The 22934-nt window shown below is 46.0% G+C and overlaps 2 protein-coding genes across 11 annotated transcripts in view; one reads left to right on the top strand and one right to left on the bottom strand.

The window, feature by feature from the left end:
* Positions 1-8965, bottom strand: part of PRKCI (protein kinase C iota) — a 60956-nt gene extending 51991 nt beyond the window's left edge. Inside the window, exon 1 of the mRNA XM_053311279.1 lies at positions 8527-8965. Within this exon, the coding sequence (XP_053167254.1) occupies positions 8527-8675 (149 nt within the window). The 5' untranslated portion in view covers positions 8676-8965. The remainder of the gene's footprint in view (positions 1-8526) is intronic.
* A 407-nt stretch (positions 8966-9372) lies between these two features.
* The window catches only part of PHC3 (polyhomeotic homolog 3), a 112004-nt gene continuing 98442 nt past the window's right edge, over positions 9373-22934 (top strand). For 4 of the 10 annotated variants that reach the window (XM_053311273.1, XM_053311272.1, XM_053311266.1 and 1 more), the window contains exons 1-4: positions 10626-10908; positions 14030-14180; positions 15130-15288; positions 17443-17520. In XM_053311273.1, the coding sequence (XP_053167248.1) occupies positions 14052-14180; positions 15130-15288; positions 17443-17520 (366 nt within the window). In that variant the 5' untranslated portion in view covers positions 10626-10908; positions 14030-14051. The other 6 variants (XM_053311268.1, XM_053311271.1, XM_053311267.1 and 3 more) reach the window with 6 other exon arrangements.

The raw sequence follows: 22934 nt of genomic DNA, 5'->3' as shown, positions 1-22934 counted from the left end.
ATGGCTCAATGGGGATTTGAACTCAGGTCTCCCTGGTCCTAGTCCAGCACTCTAACCACTACACCAAGCTGGCTACCACATGGTTATCTTGGATTCAAAAATCAGCTATAAACCCAAATATGGTGTATCGTTTCTTTAGTTAAAAAAACTGTACAGATGTACAAAGCTGACTCAATGGACCCATTTCCACATATGGTGGGATCACAATCTTATAAGTTCATTTTGGAAACATATTCAGTTTAATAAAATAATGTACTGCACATGACACTTACAGTCTTATTACTTGCAGCAAAGTTAGTAATAACCTGCCAATGGAAGAGCAAAGAATAGGTGAATGTGGTCCTTGGCACTAACCTGACAACACAAATCCATGCCTCGAAAAAGCAAGCCAACTCAGGCTCTTATTCAACTGGTTCTCATTTATCCTGTTGGTGAACAATGACTCATTGGTTAAATGCTTTCCTGAGAAGCATAAGGGATTTTGGTCTGATATCATTGCATAATATTCTTTGTTGATATTATACTCAGATTCCACACATAATGCCCTTTATGAGCTCTACTCTGTAACCTGCCTATCATGCCAAAGTTGGTGGGTTTTGACTTTGCCTTTTTATCTGAGAAAATGTTTAGTTTTTTAAAACAAAGTTCCCAATCACAGAAACAGTCAAGCAAAAAAAAAAAAAAAAAAAACCCTTAACATTATTAGCAAGAAAGCTCCTGCTTGCCTCTTGTTGAGAATCTGAAGTTGCCTCATATTGAGACAGACCATCTAGCTCAGTAGTGTTTACACCAACCAGCAGAAGCTCCCCAGGATTTCTGATTGGTGTCTTTTCCAGCCCTACCCAGAGGCACCAGGGATTGAACCTAGGACCATTTACATGCAAAACATGTGCTCTACCACTGAGCTACAACCTCATTTCCTACTCTTTCCCTTCAAAAGGATTAATCCCTTTTCTATTCTTTGGGTTCCTCACCCTCCCAGTTGTCTCTTCCAAGGAGAAAGCAAAGCCACACCCATTCCCTAAATTACATAAAACTGTGACTCAAGAGCTAGTCAACCCCTCTCAGGTACATACAGGACTAGCTGTGTTATGCCACACTAGTACTATAGGAATGATTTTCTTGCCACTACCACTTCTTCACATTTGACAACTCAAGCAAACACACTTTGTCAAGTGTTAATATAGACAATGCAGCTAGCAACAGCAGGAAAGATTGGGAAGCAACTTTATGTGGCAACCAGTATTCCCTGTAACAGAGGAGAGCTGGTCTTGTGGTAGCAAGCATGATTTGTCCCCTAAGGTAAGCAGGGTCTGCCATGGTTGCTTATGAAAGGGAGACTTTATGTCTTTTTATCCCGCTCTTCCTCCGAGGAGATCATACTTATTTTTATCCTCACTACAACCTGTGAGGTAGGTTAGGCTGAGAGATGCATGACTGGCCCAGAGTCACCCAGCGAGTTTTATGGTTGAATAGGGATTTGAACTCAGGTCTTCCTGGTCCTAGTCCAACACTCTTAACACTACGCTATGCTGGCTCAGTATGCAAGGGATGGACAAAAGTAGCACATTGCAAAGGGCACAACTTTAACTGAACATACTACCTGGGAAAGCTGGGGAGTAGCCTTCTTTCAAGTCTTTCAACTGAAGGCTTGACAGAAATCCCATGAACAGGTTTTAGGAATAAATTATCTAGTCTAAGTATAGGATATAGATAATGGTTGATAAAAACTGTTCTTTAGCCTACACCATTCTAAAGGCTAGGGTCAAGCAATAAATCCTGATTTAATGAAGTCCATAAATAGTTATTAATTATCTCTTTAAAAAAAAATTGAAACAACATGGCTTAATCCCAGCTATTAAATGTCAACCATCTCTGAGGAAAAGAAATTTCCCAGCAGCCATGCACTCAGTGTTGTAGATAACCTATGACATCCTTGTGAACTCTAAGATTGCATTCACAAGAAGAGAAACACCCCTCAGAATGACAGAACAGAAGAGACAAGTCAAGGATCCAAAGAGGAACAAGTGTGAACTGAAAAGGGCTCATCTTGTCTAATAGTCCAAGTGTGAAACTGTTGCTGTGACTAAGTAATTCCAGTTAACTAACCTGTTTATGCCAAGAACCAACTCCCTCCGTGACTCATTTTAGCTCCAAAAGTAATAATCAACTGCTGACTGCATTCACACTCTCAGGTATAGAAGTTAATAGAACACCAAGACACAAAGAATGCAGGGTTCTCATATATTAGTGAAGACCAAAAGTTGCCCTTTTCCAGTAAGAATAAACTACCACTCCTTTTAAACATTTTTAGGAAAAGCATTGACCATCACATATACAATTGGCACAGCTTTAAAAGGCTTCAATTAAGAGATACCTCAAGATTTTCAGATGTATCACTGGAAAGCATCAGAACAGACACATTGCATTTGAAATATTAGGGAAGGTTATACATCAGAACCATTACATTCAATGAACAGAGTTTCTGTTTATTTTCATACCAAATGCTTGGTTTGAAGAAAAAAAATCTAACTGTGTCATTATTCCAAACCTCTTCCTTCAGTAGGGGATAGGTTATAAATAGAAATAAATATTTTTGCAGTATGTATAAGTTCTAAAGGCATTCCTCTACACTGAAGAGGAACTAGTTCAATGTGGTAGGGCTTACTCCCTAGTAAGTATGTTTAAGAGCAGCCTTAGTCTAATGAACAATGATGAGATTCAATTTTCATGAACAGCATACCCCTGAATGCTCTCTTTGCCTTTTTCTACAACATTTACTTCATTAAGTCTGGAATCTAATCTCTGTTCAGAAATTATCAGAAGATGTATGAGAGCTGCATGAGATTAACCTGAATTTTTGAAACACAAACATTTTAGCAAAGGCAGAAGATCTAGGTCTCACTTTTCATTATCTAGTAAGATAATTGTCTGCTATCATAATAGGTTGATTGATTTGATTAAGTGCTGTCAAGTTGGTGTCGACTCTTAGCGACCACATAGATTCTCTCCAGGATGATCTGTCTTCAACTTGGCCATTAAGGTCTCTCCGTGGTGCCTTCATTGCTATTGTAATCAATTCCATTCACCTTGCTGCTGGTTGCCCTCTTCTTCCCTTTCCTTCAAGTTTTTCCAGCATTATGTACTTCTCAAGGGAGCTGGGTTTTCACATAATGTGTCTGAAGTATGATAGTTTGAGCTTGGCCATTTGTGCCTCCAGTGAAAATTCTGGATTGATTTGTTCTATGATCCATTTGTTTGTTTTCCTGGCTGTCCATGGTATCCTCAAAAGTCTTCTCCAGCACCAAAGTTCAAAAGCGTCAATACTTTTTCTGTTCTGTTTCTTCAAAGTTCAGCTTTCACATCCATAGAGAGTCATTCAGAACATATTGCAACTTCGCAGCAAGGGCCAGAAACAAGTTATTTCATGCCCAAAATGTGTCCCAGAAGTGAAACATTACTGACCTACACTGATGAGGCCATATAGTTCTCACCAAAAAAAAAAAAAAACACCCAAAGAGGGAGGGAAATGAAGAGAACAAAAAAACCAAAGGCTTTGATATATGCCTGTTTAGTGAGTAAGCCTGACTTGGTGCCAACATCGGGATACACGGATCTCTGCCTCTTGCCTGCATCATCCCACCAGCTGTGCAATGAAACCTGATGCTGCCAGGCGAGGTTCACTGAGCACAACCCCATCCAATTACCACTAGTTGTTGTTCAAAAGAAAACTTGAGAACATTTTTTTAAAAAAACCTGCTGAAAGCAGACTTGAGTATTCCTGCACACAACTTTTTTTTTAGCCTACTTTCCAGTAGGCTTATAAGATTACCTGGCATTCCGTGTGTGTGTGTCTGTCCATGTGTATGTCCCCCACTATCAATTTTGCAATGCCTGGACCAATATGAACCAAATTGGGTACAGTTGTAGGGACACCTTAATGGTACAGTATGCAATTATGTCATCCACCCCAATTCACGATGGCAGACATGTAAATGTTTGAGGCGCAAATGGACTAACTTGTGGACTGTCTACCCAATTTGAACCAAATCTGGTACAGTTGTAGTACGTGACACATAGGGACACGTCAAGGGCATGGTTTGTGATGTCATCCACCCCAATTCAAGATGGTGGACAAGTGAACATTTGAGGCACAATTGGGCTAACTTGTGAACCACCTAACCACAACGCGTGATCCACTTGTGGAACTCTCTGCCACAGGATGTGGTGACAGCCAACAACCTGGATGGCTTTAAGAGGGGTTTGGATGACTTCATGGAGGAGAGGTCTATCAATGGCTACTAGTCAGAGGGCTGTGGGCCACCTCCAGCCTCAAGGGTGTGCCTCTGAATACCAGTTGCAGGGGAGTCACAGCAGGAGAGAGGACATGCCCTCAACTCCTGCCTGTGGCTTCCAGCGGCATCTGGTGGGCCACTGTGCGAAACAGGATGCTGGACTAGATGGGCCTTGAGCCTGATCCAGCAGGGCTGTTCTTATGTTCTTATTTGCTACAGGTATAGGGACCAGTGTTTCCTCTAACAGAGATTCTCAGATGCTGCTGACTATAACTCCCAGCATCCCCAGCTGCAATAGCCTTTGCTTGGGGAGTATGGGAGTTGTAGTCAACATCTGGGAATCCCTGTTAGCGGGAACATTGGTAGGGACACATAGATCAAGGGCATAGTTTGTAATGATACCATCCACCCTGATTCAAGATAGTGGGCACATGAATGTATGAGGTGCAAGTGGGAACCCATTTGGACCAAATATGGTACCGTAGAGACACATAGGGACAACTCAAGTGGATCGTTTGGGATGTCATGCACCCCAATTCAAGATGGTGGACACCAGTGTTCCCTCTAAGGCAGGGATGGGGAACCTTGGCCCTCCAGCTGTTTTTGAACTACAACTCCCACCATCCCCAGGCATAATAATTGTGGCTGAGGATGATGGGAGTTGTAGTTCAAAAACAGCTGGAGGGCCAAGGTTCCCCACCCCTGCTCTAAGGAGTGTGTGTGTTCACATGTTTTTTGATGTCCACTCAGTTAATTTTAGAAGCTGCTCAGGTTTAATCAAGGAGGTCCCTCTCTGAATGCATATACGCACAACTGCCTTGATATTGCCACCCAGAACAAAACTCATTCTGCACACAGACAAAAAGAATTAGAGAGAACACTGGTGGACACATAAATGTTTGAGGCATAAATGGGCTAACTTGTGAACTGCCTGATCCATTTGGACCAAATTTAGTCCAGTGGTTAGGGATAGTGAAAGGAAAGAGCAACTTGTGCCACAGTAACACATACTTCTTAGAATCTGGTCAAACATTCAACAGATGCAAATTAAGACGACTTAGGAATGCAGCAGCTCCCTAATGCCTGCAGCAAACAGACTTATTATATAGTAAAAGTAAAGTAAATTAAAGTGTGCTGCCAAGTCGGTGTTGACTCCTGACAACCATAGAGCCCTGTGGTTGTCTTTGGTAGAATACAGGAGATATTTACCATTGTCATCTCCCATGCAGTAGCGATGTGCAGAGACTCAAAACTGAAAATGAAATACTAGAGTTCTACCTACATACCCAGGATGCTTGAAGACTCCTGGACAATTTAATTATATTTAGCTGTAAACATCTGCAAGAAAATCTATGACAGCAAGATTGCAGGATGCATGAAGTTGTCCAAGAAACCACATGAAACCACATGCATGGTATTTGAGGGACCGCCTGCTCCCAAGGGTTGCTGCCCGCTGGACGAGGACATCTGAGGGGGCCCTGCTCCGGGTGCCGACAATGAGGGAGGCCCGGTTGTCGTGCACTCGGGACAGGGCCTTCTCTGTTGCTGCCCCCAGACTCTGGAATGCTCTCCCAGTGGCCATTCGTTCCTCGGACTCCATCACGGCTTTTAGAAAGCTTTTAAAGACTTGGCTTTTTACCCAGGCTTTTACATGATTGTTTTCTACTGCGGCTTCTCTGTGTTCCTATTTGTTGTATTTGTTGTGTTGTTTTTATGCCTGTTTTTATATGTTTTTGTACTTTTAACATGATGTTTTTATTGTGTTTTTATTGTATGTTTTTAACTTTTGTAAACCGCCTTGGGGTTATCTTTTTAATGAAAGGCGGTATATAAATGCAAAAATAAATAAAAAACATGCTCCAAGTAATCTGTGGTTACACTCCACCCAAGGAACTACATCCTTGCCCAGCAACTTGGACTCATGGTCTTTCCTATATAGTGTTCTATGCATTGTTTTGCCAATTCTGTATCTGTTACTTGCATTGCAGAAAAATCTACCAGAATTCCATCAAAGGACATTTTAAAACTCATTTCTCTGGAACCAGTTTAATATACTTCTCCATGTGATCTCTTTTTTCATTTTAATCAGCATCCACCATTGAAGGAATTAAATGAAACTTCAGTATTCAATATACTTTAGTATTGCCCTCCCTCACACCCACTTAATACATAAACATTCATCTTACATGCTTCATTAGATGACTGCCTATACTAAAAGCAGACAGCAACATGGGGCAGTGTTTGTATCGTCCACTGTCACGTCTAGCAAAATGAATCAACACAGACAACTGATAGGAGACCTAAGCAAAAAACTACAGTGCACTGCACTAAACATACACTGGTAATTCCAACACTAAATACTACCTCTACATTTGCTAGGTGTCCTTTTTTGTAAGGAACAGTACCAATTTCAGGTCCTTCTGTACTTTAAAGATATCCCACAGAACAAACACTCCCACAGGTTCATTGCGCTTAATTTTTTACATTCTCATCAACATGCTTCTCTTATGCTAAGCAATCCTCCTACTTGTGTATCTCCTGCTCCAGCAGTAGAGTACTTTGTCTATTTCCATCCTGCAGATGTTTCTTCCTCAATTTTCACCTTTCCCTCACCAAAAATGCTCACCTTTCTGAAGGCCTACTTCACCAGATCCTTAGCTGCACTGCACACAGGGAGCAATAAAACTCTCCCACTCCATTATTCTTCCCTTCATACTTAAAGTCCTATTCCTCACCACAGGAGAACAGTATCTACCGTTCTTATCCTCAAACATCCTGACACCAACCCTCCCATATATTTGAGGAAAACTCTCTTCTGCAAAGTCAGTCTTTCCGCACAATCAACTGCTCCTTGTATCTGCAAACCCAATCCCACAAGCTTATTTTTACCCTACAGCAGAGCTGCCCAACTTTGGTCCTCCAGATATAGTTGGACTGCAAATCCCATCACCCCAACTACTGGTGCCACTGTGGTTGGGGAGGATGGGAGTTGTAGTCCAACATCTGCAGGAGGGCCAAAGTTGTGCAGCCCTGCCCTAAAGGAATTCTTCCCCCACAACTATCTCCTGCATCCATCCTAAAAGACACAGTTCTGAGATTCATACTTATTTTTTCTAACTACCTAAAGGCCAATACAGAACCTACTACACTCTTCCTCTTTCTTAACCAAGCCCCATTGCATCAGACCAAGGGGTCCATCTAGAGAAGCATCCTGTTTCCAACGACAACCCATCACATATCTCTAGTAGGAAATAGGGACGTGCATGGATCCAGTGCCTACTGATTCGAAGGTGGTGTTGGGGGAATATCTTTAAGGATGGGGGAGGATGCTCTTTACCTTCCCACCACATTCTCCCAACCGGTGCTGTCTTTTAAAAGGGTCCGGCAGAGTGGCAGTGTACCTCCTTGCCGCCCCAGTGGCTCCTTGGACCGGAAGTGCCTGATGCACATGTGCATGTCGTGCGTGCATGTGATGTGTGCACTTGCACCAGGCACTTCTGCTGAGGCGGCGGCAAGGAAGCATGCTGCCACCCCGCCACACTGTTTTAAAAGACAGCACCAGCAGGGGAAATGTGGTGGGAGGGATAAGAGCACCTTCCTGTGTCCTGAAAGATATTCCCCCACCTTCGAACCGGCCGGACATTGGAACTGTTCCGGATGTCCGTAAAAGGGCCATATACTGAGCTGGACCATAGCCCCTGGTTTTCTGGTCGGTAAAGGGGCCTCCAAACCGGTTCGTGCACATCCCTAGCAGGAAGCCCACAAACAGGGCATGAAGGCAACAGCTGCTCCCCTCCCCAGTCCAGGGAGGCAAGCTTCCTCTGGACGCGGAAATTCCATGTCTCTCTCCATGACTAATAGTTGTGGAGAGGGACATTCATGTCGGGGAGAGAAGAGAGATGCAAGCCTTAAAAGCAGACACTACATTCCGCAGCCGGGAACTCCATACTGCAAAGTGAAATATGGGGTGTGAAGAAAAACGCTTCTTCTTATTTGGCCTGGAAACCGACTTCGTGTGGTTTCACTGGGCGACTCCGACTTCCACGATTACGGGGAAGAGCCAGGCAGGCTCTCTCAGGGCAGAATTCACAGGCGCACACCCCCTGCATGCCCCTCTCCCCCCACATAGGGGCTCTCCTCGTCCCACAGCGCACCCATCATCAGCCCAGTCTCCCTCCGCCCCAGCCACTCCCACTCTCCCCCCGCATCAGCCCAGGCGGGTCGGACTCACCCCTTATAATACGCCTTGACGCGGACCTGGTGGGCGCCGTCCCCGCCCGGGCCACCAAGACCGCCGCTGCCGCCTCCGCCACCCAAACCCGGGTGAGACATGCCGTTCCCGCCGCCGCTGTTGCTGCCGCTCTCTCGCTGAGTCGGCATCGCCCCCTTGCCCGGCCGTGCCCGGCCCCGCCCCGGAGCTGAGGAAGGGGGAGCGGACTGCGCACACTCGCTGCCTCACCCCAGAAGGAGAAGCGGGGGGGGGGGAAGAGGGAGGCAGTAACGGGCTCGAGAGGAACGCGGCGTCTGGCTGCTCCTACCCTCAGCCTCAGCCACCACGCGCGACAAGCCCCCACCCTCCTCCTCCTCCCTTCTGCGCGCACGCGCGCGCGAGGTTTCTCTGGCTGCTACTCCATTCTGCTACTCCCCCTCCCCTCACAGAACGCGCCAAGCTCCCCGGAGCGGAAGCGAGGGCGTGGGGAAGGAGGGGGAGGATGTGAGGGAATTTGGAAGGAACCACTTCCAGGAGAGAAGACCCCGAGACAAACCATTCTGGGCGAGGAGGAGCGCCCAAGAAGCGCCGTTAGCCAGCACAAAGACCAAGGAAGCCTACACAGCAGCAGCAGCACACACGGACTCAGGGCCAAGCTATTCCTTCCCGGGAATGATCCTCACACCCACCCCTTTTCTAGCTGCCTGTGTCCCTGGCGAATGGATTATGCCACAGAAAGACAGCAGATGCCCGGTCCGCCCCAAGTTATAACCAAGTCATAACACACCAAGCAAAGGCCGCTTAACGCTACCAACTTCTGCTCTTCCCTACCACCCGGCTGTGAAACTGAAAAGCTGTCTTATATATGTGCTGTTGGTACAGACCACGGCGGCTCCGGGGAACACTACAAGTCCCAGAAAGCCCGTGCCGTGGGGAATGTTGGGAAGCGTAGTTTCCCAACGGAGCAAATGGGTTGTTGTGCAATCAAGCTCACAACTTGTGAGGACTTGACGGTGTTGCGTGGTGGATTTAAGGTTTGACAGCAATCTCTGACTCTGTTAAGATGCGTAATATACATAATAGGCGTCCTTTGCGGCCAAAGCGCCAGTACGGGAAGAGGCTTTAAGGAGTGAGGAGCTCTGCATGCGAGCTCCTCTCTCCTTCTGTACGTTGCTAATGCAATCGATTAAAGGACGTGGCCCCGGGCAGAAGAGGTCTCGGCAGCTGGGAGGGCGGGCGGTTGGTCGGCGAGAGCCACGGGGGCATGTTCATGGGCCGTTTTGGCCCTTAAACGTGGGGGTGGTGGGTTTTTTGTGCAAATATCAGCTTGGAGGGCGGCCGGCCGGTTGGCGGCGACTGCCGCGGGGCATTTTAATGGGCCATTTTAGCCCTTAAACGTGAGGCGGGGAGGAGGACTCAGCCAGCTGGGAGGGCGGGCTGCCAGAACACACACAGTTGCACAAGCACAAAAAACAAAGAGCAAAAGAGAAAGAGACAGAGAGAGAAAGAGACAGGTAAAAAAACCGAAACCAAACAAAAACAAACAATAAATAAGAAACACTTAAAAGCAAAAATAAAAGGCTAGCGCCCGTTATTATAACGGGCTTAAAAATACTAGTAGACTATATTAGATTAGACAACACACAGGAACCCGTATTTATATTCACTTTTCATTTATATTCTAAGACCCCGTTGATTTTTCAGAGCTTTGCATTTGCAAACTGTGCGACGAGGGCGCAGGGAGCTGCAAAGCACCCCAAACACGGAAGATGCTTTCCACCCAAAGCGGCCTGGAAAAAGGCAAGTAGGGGAAAATCGAAGCGGGGTGGATCCACGCGACCTTTCAAAGGCTGGCGAGCCCCGCCTTCCGCCCGCGAGGCGCATGCGTAGTGCTTCCCTGTGAGGGAGGCGAGAACATGGCGGAAGCAGAGTGAGGGGTTCGTACGCAGAGCGGGTGCCTTTTCTCCCTCTCTCACGGATGTGGGTGAGCAGCGCTGAGACGGGAGAGGGAAGGGCGGGTTGTGGAGCTTTGCTGCGCGCGAGCTGTTGCCTCAGGCGCTCGCGGGCAGCAGCTCTGTGGGAAGAGCCTCTCCTTGGGCTTTGTCAGGTAGGGAATGGCGAAGGTGCTGGGCCCAGGTACGGGCTCCTCTTTGCACGGAGGACAGCGAAGTCTGAACACTGGACAGGGTTGGATAACCTTTGGAGTGCCCGGCCCAGTCGAAGCAGGGGAGGGTTTGGGAAGGCTGTCCTTGGCCTGCTTCGGCTTCTTCTGGCCTTCCCTGTAGTTACACCTGTTTTCTCTCAGTGTGCGTTAGTTGTTGTCATAGGGTTGCTACTGCTTTACCATTTAAAAACAGCAACAACGAATCCGATTTTAAAAAGCACGAGGCAGAAATTCAACAGGTATGGCTTCCTGCTGTCTCCATGTTCAGTTTCTCTATCTCCATGATTGGGAAAAACCGAAGAAAGTGCCTGCCATGTATTTTATTTTAAAGGGTTAATATGCTACTTTTCTTGCACCTGAGCTGGCTTTGTTTTGTAAACAAACATTAAAATGTATTTGAGAAGAAAACAATGTTCCCCCCCCAAAAAGCATCACAATGTTAGCTACAGAATTGTTACACAGAGCTATCAGATGCCATTCAAATGAAGTGAGTGTTGTGTTCCTCTCTGGAAAGCCATGAGGGAAGAGCAGTTTTTGTTCTTATTGGGGAGATCTTTCTGTCGGTTTGGTGCTGTTGTAATAAAAGCTCTGCTCTTTGCAACTGATGTTTCTCATCTTGCATGGTAAAGGCATGTGAGAGCTGTCTGATAGTGGAACAGTCTGTCTTCCACAATGGTAACCTCTCCTTTGCTGGAGGTTTTCAGAGGTTGGGTGGGATGCTGTCAGGGAAAATGTGGACAGTGTAGCAGATTCCTGTACTGAGCAAGAGCACTTCCATTTTATCTGAATCCAGCTCTGACCTGTTTGCCATCCACTTGACCATAGACTGATGTATACGGTCTCTCTACAATCTCTGTTCAAATTCCTGCTAAAGAGCTCGCTGTGTGGCCTATGGTAGTTTATCATCTCTCAGTCTAAATTCTCTCACAGAGTTGTCCTGAAGCTACAGCAAATTGCAATCTCTAAACTTCATGAACGAAGGGTGAATTAATAAACCACCTTAGTCACAGTTGTTTTTGTACAGTTTAAATTCTATTTGATATCTAATGTAGAAAGGTAGAATATAAGTTTTAAAAATAATTAACAGACCTTGTTGTTGTATAGACTGAATGCAGTGCATATAGATAGTGAAATTCCAGCTTTCTTGTTTTAGTACTAGATCCTAAAACTTTGGTAACAATTATTTACAAGTTTTTAGAGTTTTAGTATGTGGGACCCTAAGAGTGTTTGAGATTTAGGCTGCAGTCAAATGCACACTATCTCAGAGTAAACCCCATTGAATATTGTGGGAGTTTCTCCTGAAAAAACTTGCACAGGAGCTCAATATTAGGAACCTAAATGTGGAAAATACACTTTTTACCTCAGAGGTAAATGTATAATTTGAAAGCTGTTATTTCAAAAAAATATTGAGTGAGTGTGCTAGCCACCTGAACATATTTTATTTATGTATTATATTAATACGTTGCCCCAAACTTCTGTCTCTGGGCAATTTACAGCAAAATAAGAGAAATTTAAACAGAAATTAAAATGGTAAAACAATTTAAAACCACAAGTTTAGTTTAAAAGCCTGAGTGAATGTCTTTAAAGACTATTAAAAAGTTGTCAGAGATAGGGAGTATCTTATTTCATCAGGGAGTGCGTTACAGAGTCTCTTGGAGTCAACAGAGAAGGCTGGTCCCTGTGTAGCCACCAGATGGGTAAGCTGGTGACAACTGCAGATGAACCTCTCTGGATGATCTTAATTGGCAGTGGGGCTCATAGTGAAGAAGATGTTCTCTTAAATACCCTTAAATATTGGTAGTGGTTTGTACAACTTGCTACCCTACTGTGCAGTTATGGCTGCTTCACATGTTTTGACTTTTCAGCTTTTTTACTTCTGAAGGTGCATGCATAAAACTTTCTGTGAATGCTACAAACAGATGTTTGAAAACAGTTTCATACAAGTGCTTTCATCAGAAATCTGGGATTGGCTGTAGCTTCCTGTTGAGTGTATGTTTGATGGCAAATCTAGGTTAACTGTGTAATGTGTGAAATGGCCCTTACATTTGCACATGATGTACAGCACAGGGTCCTAATATTTTCCAGCTGATGAACCTTGAGAATGAATATAGCCAGACTCTCTCTTTATGTATTGGCAGTATAATGTAGAGGTTGTTTTCAGTGGATTTCCATCTTTCCTTTCTATGAATAGTTGTGCAAAGAGATGTTTCTCTCCACCACTTTGAAAAACATTAGCCTTCCTAATATTAGTAGATAATATAGCATGAAAATGTTCCTGTTTATGTAACTAGGCTTCTTTGTGTTAAAAAAAAAAAGTCATATGTTGAAGATGTCTTTTAGAGGGGAAACCTAGTTCAGAAATGTCAGGAAATCTAGCTACTGGAGTTCATATATAATTGCTCTTAAATTGGGAATGACACCATATCTCATGGTAAGTATGCCCTTTTCACAATCTGTTTGAACAAATGCTAGAAAAGAATCAAAGGAGCATCGTCCTAATCCCTGAGATCCTCAGAAGAAACCAGTAACTGCTAGTGTATGTGAGAGACAGAAGCTGAGGTTGAGACTTCTCACCTTTTACATGCAATGAAGTATGACATGCAAGGTGGGAAAATATGAGGGCCAAATACATGATCACCTTGAGATCTGATCGAATTTGGAGGGCCCCCCACTTTCTCTGTAGAATGGACATCTGAATTGAAGACCTGAAATTATTTTGGCTATGGTGTGTACTTGGTCACGTTTTGCCTCATTGCCAGTCAGAGTATTTTGTTCATTTTAAAAGGGTTTTATGCTGTGTTCTCTCTAATTTTTTTCATCTGTGTGCGGAATGAGTTTTGTTCTGGGTGTGTGCAGTCCGCGTGCACATGAATTCAGAGTGAGGCCCGCCTGATTCAATCTGAGCGGGTTCTAAAATTAACTGAGCAGACTTCAGAAAATGTGTGAGTGCACACATATGTGCACTCTTTAGAGGGAACACTGGTTTTATGTAGTCTAGGATATGGAGAACTAACTCCACTCCCGATTTGTATTTGTTAATTTGTTTTGTGCACCAATAAGCAATTTCTCTCTGTTTCTTGAATTGTGAGCTGCTTCATTACTGCTTTGAAATAAATGCACTTAGATATTTAGTGTACACACTCAAATCCTAAAAATGGATGCTATTTCTTTCTTGAAGTCATATTGACACACTCTTGCAAGTGAGAGATTGGGACTTGCACTCTTGGATGATTTAGGATTTGAACCTTTATTTCCCAGGGCAAAGACCATCCCACTGTTCTAAGGATCACACCAGTGACTCTCTTCAGATTCAAAGGATGTTGCATACATTGAGCCATTTATGTTTTCTTTTCTCACCAGGTGAAACAATCACTCCACAACTATGGAGAATGAACCAAGCACAACAACATCTTCCACATGCACAACAACCATCACCACTACATCTTCCCCCTCCCGTACACAGCCACCTCAGATATCTGTTTATAGTGGTTCAGATCGACATGCAGTGCAGGTATTTGATAGCTAGTATACGGAGAGTTGCAAAAGACTTTAACAAATGATGGTGATTACAAACAGCTAGAGATACTGTCTGTATTCACTTTTGACTGCTGCTTGTAGGGGCAGGGGAATTGCTGGAAGTGATAACATTATACCCTGCGTTTCTTGCCAAATGTTACAAGGGAAACACACTTCTGTGGGGTGCAGATCAAAGGCAGTACTGCATCCCCTTTAACTTTTATTGTGGCTCTGAATTTCCCATGATGTTTAAGAAAAAAGAAATAAAATTGCAAGGAAAATCTACTGAATATTTTTGCTAGGAGTTCAGTGGAGGCTTGACCTCCCACTTCCCTGTCCTGGCTCCATGCAGGCTATGGGAAAAGGGAGTTCAGGAAAAGGAAACGATGAAGAGGGATGAGGGGAAGGACAGATGAGAACCTGGTTGAGAGGAGAAAGCAAGCAACTGCAGTAGACACTATGGGGACTTTTGGGTAAGAGGAAGTTTAGAGGGCTGTGGGCAGGGAAAAAGTGGTAAGAACTATAAGAGATATGTTATGTCATGTGCTTGTTGGGCAGTATTTCAGGGTGGGGAGAGGTCTAGTTTATGGTGCACTTTGAGAAAATAAATGTACAGTTGCAGGATAATTCCTGTGATTACTAAATTCTTGCAGGCACAGGACACAGCTTTATTCAAAATGCTTGGTTGCCAACACTAAACTCCAACCTTGGATTTTGACAGCTGTGTCCACAGGTTGCTCATAGAGGTGACAGTGAGGATTGTGGTTCTATATCGCATGAAGCATTTTGCCCACAGAAACTGAGATTGTGACTGTAATTGTGCCAGGGCTGTGGTGCAGTTAGTTGAAAGTGCAGCTTTTGACAGTGATTGAATGTGGTAATGTGGTAGCATGAACAAAACTCGAGCTTCTGCCACTGTACTGATATTACTGAACAATCCACAGGTTATTCAGCAGGCCTTGCATCGTCCCCCTAGCTCAGCAGCACAGTACCTTCAGCAGATGTACGCAGCACAACAGCAGCATCTAATGTTACAGACTGCTGCTTTGCAGCAGCAGCATTTGAGCAGCACTCAGTTCCAGAGTCTGGCCAGTGTTCCACAGGTGAGACTGAAAGAGATTAGAAAAATAATCCTCTAGGGATTAACCTGAAGCACTATAAAACTCAATAGTAGAATAGTACTTTAATTTTAATGCTGTGGTTTCCAGCAGTTTTTTAGTTCATCAGATGATGATCCATTACAGCACAACTTTCTCTCTAGTACTCTCCTTTCTTTCACTTGTTTATGATAAGAATCTTCAAATGAGAATGTTTTGGTTCCTATATGCAATTAAAATTAAGAATTCAGAAAAAAATAACTTTTCTGAGTTGTACAAATATCAAAACATACTACTACTACTAAATAATAATAATAATAAAACTAGTAGTAGAAACTACTATTAATTAAGTCTCATTAAGAAACATTTACAGTTCATTATGGATCATGTGAAAATAATGTATGCTTTGGAAATTCATGCTTTCTGATGCAATTGCTACTGAGTCTTGAATCTGCCACTATATGAATCTGCCTGATTCTGAGGCAGGCCATCGATCCATCTTGCTCAGTATTGTCTACATGACTGCTAGTGGTTCACCAGGGTTTCAGAAAGGGGTTTTTCTATGACTTGATTAGCAAGCCAGAGGTTGCCAGTTCAAATCTCCACTCGTACCTATATTGGGCAGCAGCGATATAGGAAGATGCTGAAAGGCATCATCTCATACTGCATGGGAGATGGCAATGGTAAACCCCTCCTGTATCTACCAAAGACAACCACAGGGCTCTGTGGTTGCCAGGAGTCGACACCGACTCAACAGCACAACTTTACATGGAGATAGCAGGGATTGAATCTGGGATCTTTTGTGTGAAGAGCATTAGCTCTACCACTAAGCACAGCCTCTCTGTTTTAATGCTGAATACATGAAATATTAATCAAATCTGAAGAATATATCCTCTATAATAAAAGCCTTGGTGTCCGTCCGTGTCAAATGCCTGGCGTGTGTCCGTGTCTCCCTCGGCTGTTCTGGGCATGCGCGGAGCGCATGCCCAGAACTCTCCAAGGGAGACACGACTGCCAGCACCAGGCGGCCATGATGGGCGGATGATTCCCCGGCCGCGGAAAGGCCAGAAGTGGCCGCCGCGAAGCCGGGGAAGAGGCAGCGGGGGAAACTGGCCAAGGCGGCGGCTCTGCCGCCGCCTCGGCCAGAGGATGCGGCGCGGGCGAGGCGGCGGTGGAGCTATGGCCGAAGCCCGCCGAGAAAGATACGGCCGCCCAGACATGGGCGGCCATGTTGGCCAAATCGTCCCAAACAATTGCCGCCGCCGCCGCCCGACCGCCCGCCCTCCCTCCCAGCTGCCTGAGTCCTCCTCACCCGCCCCCCCACATGATTAAGGGCCAAATCAGCCCAAACAATTGCCGCCGCCGACCGACCGCCCTCCCAGCTGCCCGAGTCCTCCTCACCCCGTTAGGCCCACGTCAGTTGGGCAATCAAAGAGCATATTCTGAGAGGGAGAGAGGAGCTCGCAAACAGAGCTCCTCTCTGTGCAAAGCCTCTGCCTGAACTGGCGCTATGGACACAAAGGACGCAACAGGCTGGGAGGGCGGGCGGGTGGTCGGTCGGCGGCAGCCGCGGTGGCAATTGTTTGGGCCGATTTGGCCCTTAATCAGGTGGTGGGGGGCGGAGGAAGAAGCCATAAAGGGGAAGAAAAAAACTAGCACCCGTTATTATAACGGGCTGAAACATACTAGTTAGGAAATATTTAAGGAACTGAGAAATAAGCATATATATATGTTTGACAAGGGATCACTTGGAAGTTGGAAGGAAATGGGGAGTTTACAAACTCTAGCCAGATCGTTGGCTTTTGATTAGTCTGGTTTTCATCTTGGGGCAAGTGATCGTATAAAGAATAGCAGAGTATAAAGAATAGCATCTTTGCTCTGAAGGGAGGAGCTCATCCTTCCATAGAGCAACACAGTGGCCTGTGATAGATTACAAGGGTATGTGATAAGAGCACTATGGAGACTTGTTTGTGTCAAATGGTTTGTTAGCTCAGAATAACTTCTGTGTCTTCTGTGTAAATAAACTACAAATAGAGGTAAAAGGGTTGGTTGCAAGGGTAAAGGGACACACAAGTCATTGTGCTTTTCATGGGACCCTTGGGCTGCCTTGTGAATGATGTGCTTGCTATTTGATGAGATGACAATGTGCTTGCTATTTAGGCAAACCTGTCAGGTGGGAGGCAGTGTGCATCCCCCAATGGCAGTGTCACACAGCAGTCGAGCATGTCAGAGACATCGGTAAGTATCTGAAGAAGATGCTTTCTCTTGACCCCATCTTTGTTAGATAGTATGTAGATTTCTTAAAAAGGAAGAATGCTAGTGTTAATATTTGGTTAAAATTTTATGCAAAATTTGAAGGAGCATAAACTTGCATTTTTAACTTGCAGTGCTTTCCAAGTTTCAGTGAATGAATATTTTTTAAAACAAAACACTCAGTTCTCTGCAGCTGCAGTTCAAGGGAGTCTCACATGTGGGTTATGCTCCTCTATGTGACTCTAGAAGGCAGAACTATGCAAATTGTTAGGCTTTTTAAGGCTGGGAGGAGCATGACCCCCCCCCCCCGGTTCTTTTTGTCCTACTTGGCTCTAAGGCAGCTTCTCCTCATCAGTTTTCTTGACCTTTTCTTAGGTTCTTTGTTTTTTTCCTCTCCTCTTTCTGTGTATCTATCTATCTATCTACCTACCTATCTATCTATCTATCTATCTGCAATTTGCTTCTTTATTTTATTTTATTTTATTTTTTATTTTATTTTATTTTATTTTATTTTAGATTGATTGATTGATTGATTGATTGATTTCTAGACTACTCCTCCAAAAATAGTTCAGGGCTGTTTACAAAGAGAAGTAATAAATAAGTAAGATGGATCTCTGTCCCAAAGGACTCACAGTCTAAAAAGAAACATAAGATAGACACCATCAACAGTCACTGGAGGTACTGTGCTGGGTGTTCTTTCACTTTCATTTCCCCCCTATGTGCTCCTGCTATTTTTCTCTGCTCTTTCGCTTCATGGAAAGAGCAACCAGGATACTCCACGTGAGGGTACCAAACGGCAACAGGGCCTCCCAAAGGCCATTAGAGCAGCCGGGAACCTTCCACTGAGGTCCTGTTAACCAGCTTGCTCAGCAGCACAGCACACCTCTGTGGAATGCTCGGCCCCCGCCAAACAGCTGACGTGTGGCGTTCTGGAGGAAGAAAAAGTTAGAGCCGCCATTTTGGAGGGTGGGGAGGGGGCCCAGGCACTGACCTAGCTGCCGCTTCCCACCAGCCCCCTGGGCAGCCCGCCATCCACGGCTGCAGCCCTGCTACCCCTGCACGCTCCGAGGAGCCTTGCAGGGCATGCGGAAGAACACAGAGGCTCAGAAGCCTGAACTATGGCCTTCACCAGCGACCAGAAGGCACATGGGAAAACGGGGGCACAAAAGGCAATGGAGGTGCCTGAAGGCATGGGAGTGAGCGCAATGGCTTCCAAGGCTGCAACTACGTGCACGGTTGTTAACAGAAGTGCAGTGATGGCAGCAACTTCCCATCCGGTAAGCCCGGCCCAAGTTGGGTGGTCTTGTAGTTTTTCTTCCCCCGCCTCGGGGGCATCCACACTCGCTCAATGTACCCCAGTGGGTGAAGCCCTCTCCCAGATGCCAGGGGACATGCCACCTACCTGGGGCACATGGTTTGGTGATTTATTGATGAAATCATTTGAAAAATATGGCCAACTGAGGACTAAAAAGAGGAAGCAGACCAAGCGGGTTTCCTCCTCATCCTCTACTGCTTCTTCTTCAGTCTTGGAAGGGCCAACCCCTAAAAAAAGCGAAGAAGAAGCGAAAACATGTTAAAAAAGCAAAACTGTGTTAAAAGCACAGAGATAAGAGTGTGGATTCATCAAAGTCTTCAAAGGCCTCTAGGAAGACCCCCAGGCGAACCGATACCCATTATTCCACTTGATGAGGAACCTATCTCTCCAGAAAACCCAGGACTCGCTACAGTCCCTTTTGTGGGGATAGGATTCTGATCAACCAAGAGAGGATGGGGAATGGTCAGAGGGTTATGAACCTGAGAGCTCAGAGGCCCCACAGAGGCTTTTTCAGCCCATAGACTTGGCCCCGCTCATGACAAAGACTACACACCCTGGGGCTAAATCCTCCTGCATCTCAGGAATCCCAGCCACTTGAGTAAAAGTGCACTGGTGTTCTTAGGTTCAAAGTCACATAATTTGCCCCTGCCAATTCTTAAGCAATTCGTGGAAGCAGCTAAAAGTGAATGGACAGTTTCCACCTCGTCAGAAAGGGCTAATACTATAGCAAACAAGCTGTATGCATCCCAACCAGGGGGTGGGGGATTTTCAGTACACCCCCTATGGACGCCCCCATCGTAGCTATGATTTCGGTTCGGTTCTGACACAGGATGGGGAATCAGCTCTAAATGACCCTGCAGACAAATGCATGGAGGCGGCCATGAAACGTGTGCATGACTCCACAGCATTGTCAATGAGAGCCTCTGCAGCTGCCTCCATGGTGGCTAAAGCATTATTAATCTGGCTAGACGACTTGATTCAGGAACCTTGCTCTTGACCCAATCAGGTTGAGGAAAACATTTTTAAAGTTGCACAAGACACAAGCCTTTATGGTGGATGCTACTCTTGTCTCCCCCTGATTTGCATTCCGTGTGGCCACTGCCTCTGTTGTGGGCCATCACAATATATGGTTAAAGTACTGGCACCTGGGCGCGGCCTCCAAAACTAACCCTACTGCTGTCCTTTAGATAGGGAAAGATTGTTTGGGGATGCACCCCTAAAAGAGATCCTAGTGGAGTCAAAGGATAAGAAGAAAGCCATGCCATCCTTGTTATGGAAGCAGGACCGCCCCCAAGGACGGTGGTCCTTTCAGTCCTTGCATCCCTTTAGATCGCCCTTTGGGGGCAGGGACAGGGGATTCCATTTACAGCGTCCCTACTGGGGCAGATCTAGAGCCACCAGACAGGGCTTTGGTAGTAGGGCAGCCGTCAACACCCAAACCAAGCAATCTAAGCAACAGACATGACTCGGGTGTGTGTGCCCCTAGGTCATCGCCTCTCCTCACACTGGCATGTCTGGGGGCTTACCACTTCAGATCTTTGAGTTCTTGGCATTGTAAAATAAGGCTTCTGCATAGCTTTGACCAAGCCACCCCCTCACCGCTTCCTTCCCACTCCAACCTCTCGCCTTCTATAGAAACACCAAGGCCTGCAGGGGACGATCCAACACCTGTTAGCAATCGGAGCCATAGAGCCTGTCCCACTAGATCAGCAGGGCATGGGCATTTACTCTATAATCTTTACAGTACCCAAGAAGGATAGCTCCCTGAGGGCGGTGCTGGACTTAAAACACCTAAACCGCTTTGTGCACAGAAGGAAGTTCTGGAATCTCTAAGATCGATTGCGGAAGTACTACAGCACCTAGACCTCCTTGCCTCCATAGACCTCAAGGAGGCAAACCTACACATGCCCATACACCAAAACAGCTGCCACTTGCTGCGTATCCTCTACGCAAGAGTCCATTATCAGTACAGGCCTTTCCCATTCGGCCTGTCATCAGTCACACATGTATTTACAAAGATCTTGTCTCTGGTGATTGTGCATCTCCGCCTCCAAGGCGTGAGGATTTATGCTTATCTGGACAATCTTCTCATAAAGTCTCAGTCAACACAGGTGGCCCAATGGGACCTACAGTCTACTCTACAGATGCTCGAAAACCACAGCTTCCTGATCAACAGGAAAAAGAGCCAATTTTAGCCTGGCACACCAACTTCTTCACCTGGGGATTTTTATAGACACACAACAAGACAAATGGTCTCTGGCAGTGGAACGGTGGTGCACAATGGAGGCCAAGGTACCCCAGGCCCTGGTAAAGAGGCCACTCCCCCTTCTTTCCCTGTCCAGGATGCTAGGTCTGATGGCAGTGGGTTTGGAGTCAATTCCATGGGCACACTTCCATCTGAGGCCCCTTCAATGGTTCCTGCTGCCCTTCCACCCAGAGATAACAGTGAAGTCCAGAAGACGGGTGACCCTGACTCAGTCAGTTCTACAATCCCAGCGTTGGTGGATCACAGTCTCTCATCTCTCAGTAGGAAAATAATTACTTGACCCCCACAAGGGTCATTGTGACCACAGACGCAAGCAAGAGACGTTGGTTTGCTCATTGTCTCCAGCAGTCAGCCCAAGGTAGGTGGTCAGCGGAGGAGCATCAACTGGTTGGAGCTCTGGGCGATCTGCATGGCTCTTCAGGAGTTGCAGTCCATCGTTCTACATCACCATGTCTTCATATGTACAGATGACGCAGCCAGGGCACACACAAATTGTCAATGGGGATTCTGGTCAAAGTATCCGCAGGCAGAAGCGGTCCTTCTGTTTCTGTGGGCAGAACAACATGTAGCGTCTCTGGCAGCCCATCATGTGCAGGGGGAGCTCAGTATGGTGGCAGACTGGCTCAGTTGGTTGGATCTCCTTCCAGGAGAGTTGAAATTGAATCCAGTAATGTTCTGACTGATAGTAGCTCACTTTGACTAGCCAGTGGTGGATCTCTTTGCGATGCCAGCCAATGCACAAGTTCCCCACTTCTTCACCAGGTTCCCCTGCCAACAAGTGGAAGAAGTGGGCGTGCTATCATTGCCTTGGCTGACAGGCCTCCTATATGCCTTTCCACCTACACCCCTCCTGGCCTGGGTGCTCTCACAAATCAAGATCCTCAAAGTACAGATCATCCTCGTAGCCTTGTTCTGGCCAAGAAGACCGTGGTTCGCAGAACTTGCCATTCTAGCCACAGAAGCGCACCTGCTACTACCAGTATCGCCAGACCTGCTTTGCCAGGGCTCAGTGTGTCACCCAGGGCCCGGCTGATTAAGACTAGCCACGTGGAAACTGAGCAGCACACCTTGAAACAGCATGGCTACTCGGCCAAGGTGCTTAACACAGTGCTCACTTCCAGGCACCCCTCCGCTAACAGAATTTATCAATATACATGGAGGGCCTTCCTGCAATGGTCTGCACAACATGGAGAACCTCAGGGGTCGGCCACCATGACACATCTCCTACAGTTTCTTTAAGATGGTCTGGACTGAGGCCTATCAGCGAATACCCTCAAGCACCAGGCCACTTCCTTGGTGGGGCTTATCTCAGGGACTTCTAAACGATCCATACAACGTCACCCCCACTTAAGACGTTTCCTGAGAGGCGCCACTCTCCTCTCACCTCTGATGGTTCATCGTTTTCCTACGTGGCATCTACATACGGTCCTGAAAGTGCTCCAGGGTCCTCCCTTCGTACTTGTGTCTACTATACCACTACGCCTACTCTCTTTTAAACTGGTTTTTCTTATTGCTATTACCTTGGCCCATAGGGCATCTCTTTTTCATATGTCACAGGACGTTATTCTCCCTTCCTTTTGCCCTAAGCCATTTCACCCGTCAGAGAAGGCCTGGCACAAGCTGGACGTCCGGAGGTGCCTTAAAATATAATGTAAAACGCACAAAACGTATTAGAGTGACTGAATTGCTTTTTGTTTCCCTTTTACCTTGCACCATGGGCCAGGCTGTCACCCTGCCAGGCTGTCATTCCTAGGTGTGGTTAGGAATGCATAGCTCTAGCCTATGAGTCCCAAAACCTCAGGATGCTCACTTAGAAGT

The sequence above is a fragment of the Hemicordylus capensis genome, chromosome 3 (genome assembly GCF_027244095.1).
Source record: "Hemicordylus capensis ecotype Gifberg chromosome 3, rHemCap1.1.pri, whole genome shotgun sequence".
Taxonomy (NCBI): Eukaryota; Metazoa; Chordata; class Lepidosauria; order Squamata; family Cordylidae; genus Hemicordylus; species Hemicordylus capensis.
This window is presented reverse-complemented; position numbering and strand designations above follow the sequence as displayed.